The sequence below is a fragment of the Gastrolobium bilobum genome, unplaced genomic scaffold, assembly GCF_033153095.1.
Source record: "Gastrolobium bilobum isolate Gb01-03AN ecotype WA unplaced genomic scaffold, APGP_CSIRO_Gbil_v1 utg1381, whole genome shotgun sequence".
In the NCBI taxonomy this organism is placed as follows: domain Eukaryota; kingdom Viridiplantae; phylum Streptophyta; class Magnoliopsida; order Fabales; family Fabaceae; genus Gastrolobium; species Gastrolobium bilobum.
Genome location: NW_026896913.1, coordinates 112,980 through 116,399, shown reverse-complemented (window position 1 = coordinate 116,399; position 3,420 = coordinate 112,980). Strand labels below are relative to the sequence as shown.

At 35.4% G+C, this 3,420-nt stretch overlaps 1 protein-coding gene across 1 annotated transcript; it reads right to left on the bottom strand.

The window, feature by feature from the left end:
* Positions 1-1,788: 1,788 nt before the first annotated feature.
* On the bottom strand, positions 1,789-2,676 carry LOC133302795 (acidic endochitinase-like). Its single transcript, XM_061502617.1, has one exon. It carries the CDS (start codon positions 2,674-2,676, stop codon positions 1,789-1,791), a length of 888 nt encoding a protein of 295 aa, XP_061358601.1.
* Between the last annotated feature and the right edge of the window lie 744 nt (positions 2,677-3,420).

Here is a 3,420-nt window from a genome sequence, read left to right as displayed (position 1 = left end):
CGACTGCCACCACAGGAGAACTTCACCGGCTTCTGCCCCTCGTGCCTCTATGAACCCCTCACCGTACTCAATCACAACTCCTCTTCTTCATCTTCCACCTCCAACTCCTACAAGTCACCCACTATAGGAATTATTGGATTTATGCGAAAGCGATTTAAGACCTAGTACGTTGGTATGCTTACCGAATCATCATCGTCTCACTAATACACAAGGCATACATCTTTTTGAGCGCAAATCTATGAGCGACCTCCTTGTGTGTGAAATCCTTTCATGAACTGATCGCCTATGTCATAGCACGAACAATCTTCTTGTAGCTGGTTGGTGGCAGACCTTCCAGCCTATCTGTCAAGGAGGAAGGAGATAGTGTGAGGGCACTCTCTCACTATCATGGAGATGACCTTATCTTAACCTCTGCAACCACCAAGTGAAAACTTTTGAGAGACTGATGACTATAAATGTAGAATATATATGGATTCCAAGAAACTCTAACCCTAAATTGAATAAGCTTTAGGTTTCTTGAGTTTTTCTTACACATTAGGACCAATTGGGCTTTAGTGAAAGAGCAAAACTCAACACCCACTTCCTATGGTTTTAATCATAATAATGTTGATAAGTTTTTTTACTCTAAATTAAAAGAAACAAGTTTATCAATGAGATGTGAAATATAATATTTTTTTTATATAAGTGAAAATTGAACACATAATCTAATATAACCTACCAAAATCTCTCGCTACCAAACCTAATGACTTATCATCTTTGAATTCTTCTCTCTATTCTTATCTTCTCATGATATCATTCAAAATAATTCTTTAAAGTAGGATTGTCAAAAAATTTGGTTGATAATCCCAAAGTTCTTGGATTATTCCTTGAGGCAATTTACCATAACCTTTTGGCAAAATAATGGGTGCAAATTAATTTTATCTTAAGGATAGGGTTCCCTTCACATTTCAAAGTACAATTAGTTTTTGGAAAATCATACTCTTATGTTGCTAAAAAATAAAATTATCTTACCCCACCCATTATAATTATGTATTCGGAGGAGTACATAATTATAATATTAAAGTTTTTTTTCTTCTATTTTTAGAAGTTGTAAGCTAACGTAGAGAAAGAATTTTTTTTTTTAATATTATAATTATGTACTCTCTAAAATATATAGTTATAATAGATGATATAACATAAATTTTTTTTCCAAGAACATGCGAAAGAATGGAGCTTAGTTTTTAAATTCGTCTTTTTTACTCGATGCCCATATAACATTTAGTCTGTTACGCAGGGGACCATCAATCCATTGATTATTTTTCAACTTCCAACTAACCAGTTTGTTGTGTAGTTGCAACGGTTTTTCTCTTCCATATATGTTGGATTTCTTAGTAATCGAAAATTATACAAGTAGGAATTTGTCCTCAAAATTTCACTGCATGAACTTATGAAATTTTTTTCATCATATTTGCTAGTTTGACTTTTGATAATTGAATGGAAATTTCATAAGGAGAGATGTTAGTTATCAGTTTTTAAGCTACATTTTCTGCATATAAAGATTTATCTCCTTGGTAATTTTTTGTTTATGCTCAGTCGCTAGCTAAAATTCCTGGTAAGAAACAGGAATGCTTGTTTGTATCTGAGGCTAATAGCAAGGTTAGAACTTAGAAGCACTTAGCACACATGTAATAAAATCTGTGTATGTATTTCAAGACATAATACAAAGTAATTGGTTCTGACTTCTGATGTTAATATCTCATTGACATCCACACATTTATAATTCATAACATAAAACAATGTAATTTGATCTTAAACATGGTTCTTAATAGAAGAACTGTAACCACTCTGAACATCATAGTACCTGGACCAAAGCATAACACCACCATATTTAGCAGAACACTTAATGGCTGGAAGCACATTGGAAGTAAGATCAGCAATGGGAATGAAGCCACTGCCTGCTGCTTCTGGGGAAGCTGGTAAACCCAAGAATATCTTGTTGGTAGGGACACTTGATGTCCACTGTTTCCATGCATCTTCAAGGTTGCTAATGTTCCCATAAGTGTATTGACAAGGAGGGTTGTTGTAGAATTGGACCCAAACAAAATCAAAAAGACCTGTTGTGAGAGCATTTCCTATCCAAGCATCAGGAAATGGGCACTGAGGAGCTGCAGTTAAGTACACTTTCTTGCCATACCCTTTAAGGAACCTAGCAAGATCACCCCAGTATTTGTTTGATCCACCTTCAATGTCAAAGTCAATGCCATCAAGGACAGCAGGGCCAAGTGGACGAGATGATGAGTGTCCCCCCAATAAGTTATTCCAAAGGTAAGTTGCTACATAACTTGCATCCTTAGTGGATTGAAGTTGGTAGCTACCTTTATCTCCTCTTATAGAGAGCAATACCTTGATGCCTTTGGCTTGACATGTTTTGATGTCAGGGCTTAAGCCATTGCACCCATTATTATATGGGTTACAATGACCAGCTAGATTTATCATTGGACTCTGGCCAATGCCAAAGGTTGGCAAGAAGGCTATGATTACATAATCATAGTTCCCTGTAGCACAAGCCTCAGCCAGCGTGCCTTCATTACCATTTTGGCCCCAGTAGATTGTAATTTTGCCTGCGTTAGAACCATTTGCTAATGCTAACAAGACTAAGGAGAAGAATGTGACTGAGAATGCTGATTTCAACGCCATTGTCAAATGAACTATATCTATTGAATTGCCTTAAGATGTTTCTCTTAACCAATTTATATATGAGACTGCTTTGCCAAACCATGCTGGCGGAGAACGGCTTTTATAAAGTTCATATGTTTCAAACCCTTCAAAAACTTTGGAGCTTTTGCTCATAAAAGCGTGGCTTAGCAGTCACTTTGTTACCTTTTCTCATGTGTCATATAATAATCATTGATGTTGACTTCATGGAAGCAACTTGCAAATTTTTACCAATCTCTTGGCATTTATCATGTCGTCTATTTGCTCTTGTTCAGTGCTTGCGTTAAATCTCTTCCACTATCCTCTACTTCTCAGAATGATACAATTATAATAGCAGTCAAAATGAAACATAATGGCATATTAATCTTATTTTTTTAGAAAAGAATATGTGTCATTTTAAATGAAATAAATTTATTATTTCATACATACAAAAAAAGTGGGCGCACACTTTTATTTCATTTTTTTTTTTCAGTAGATCTCATCTCAACTTGTGTCATTTAAAATACAATATATTTTCCCTTTTTTTAAGAGACACCGGTGGTGAAGTGAGCATGATATTCAGGAACTTGTTTATTAGATGGTAGTTAGTTGTTGCTCGTGAGTTTTGAGCTTCTCCATTGGGAACAGGGTCAGCACGTATTCTTGTTGGCTTGACAACTGACAAGAATAGCTAGAAGTAGCAACTCATGTTGGAAATTGAAGTTTGATATTATCAGCTACAATTTT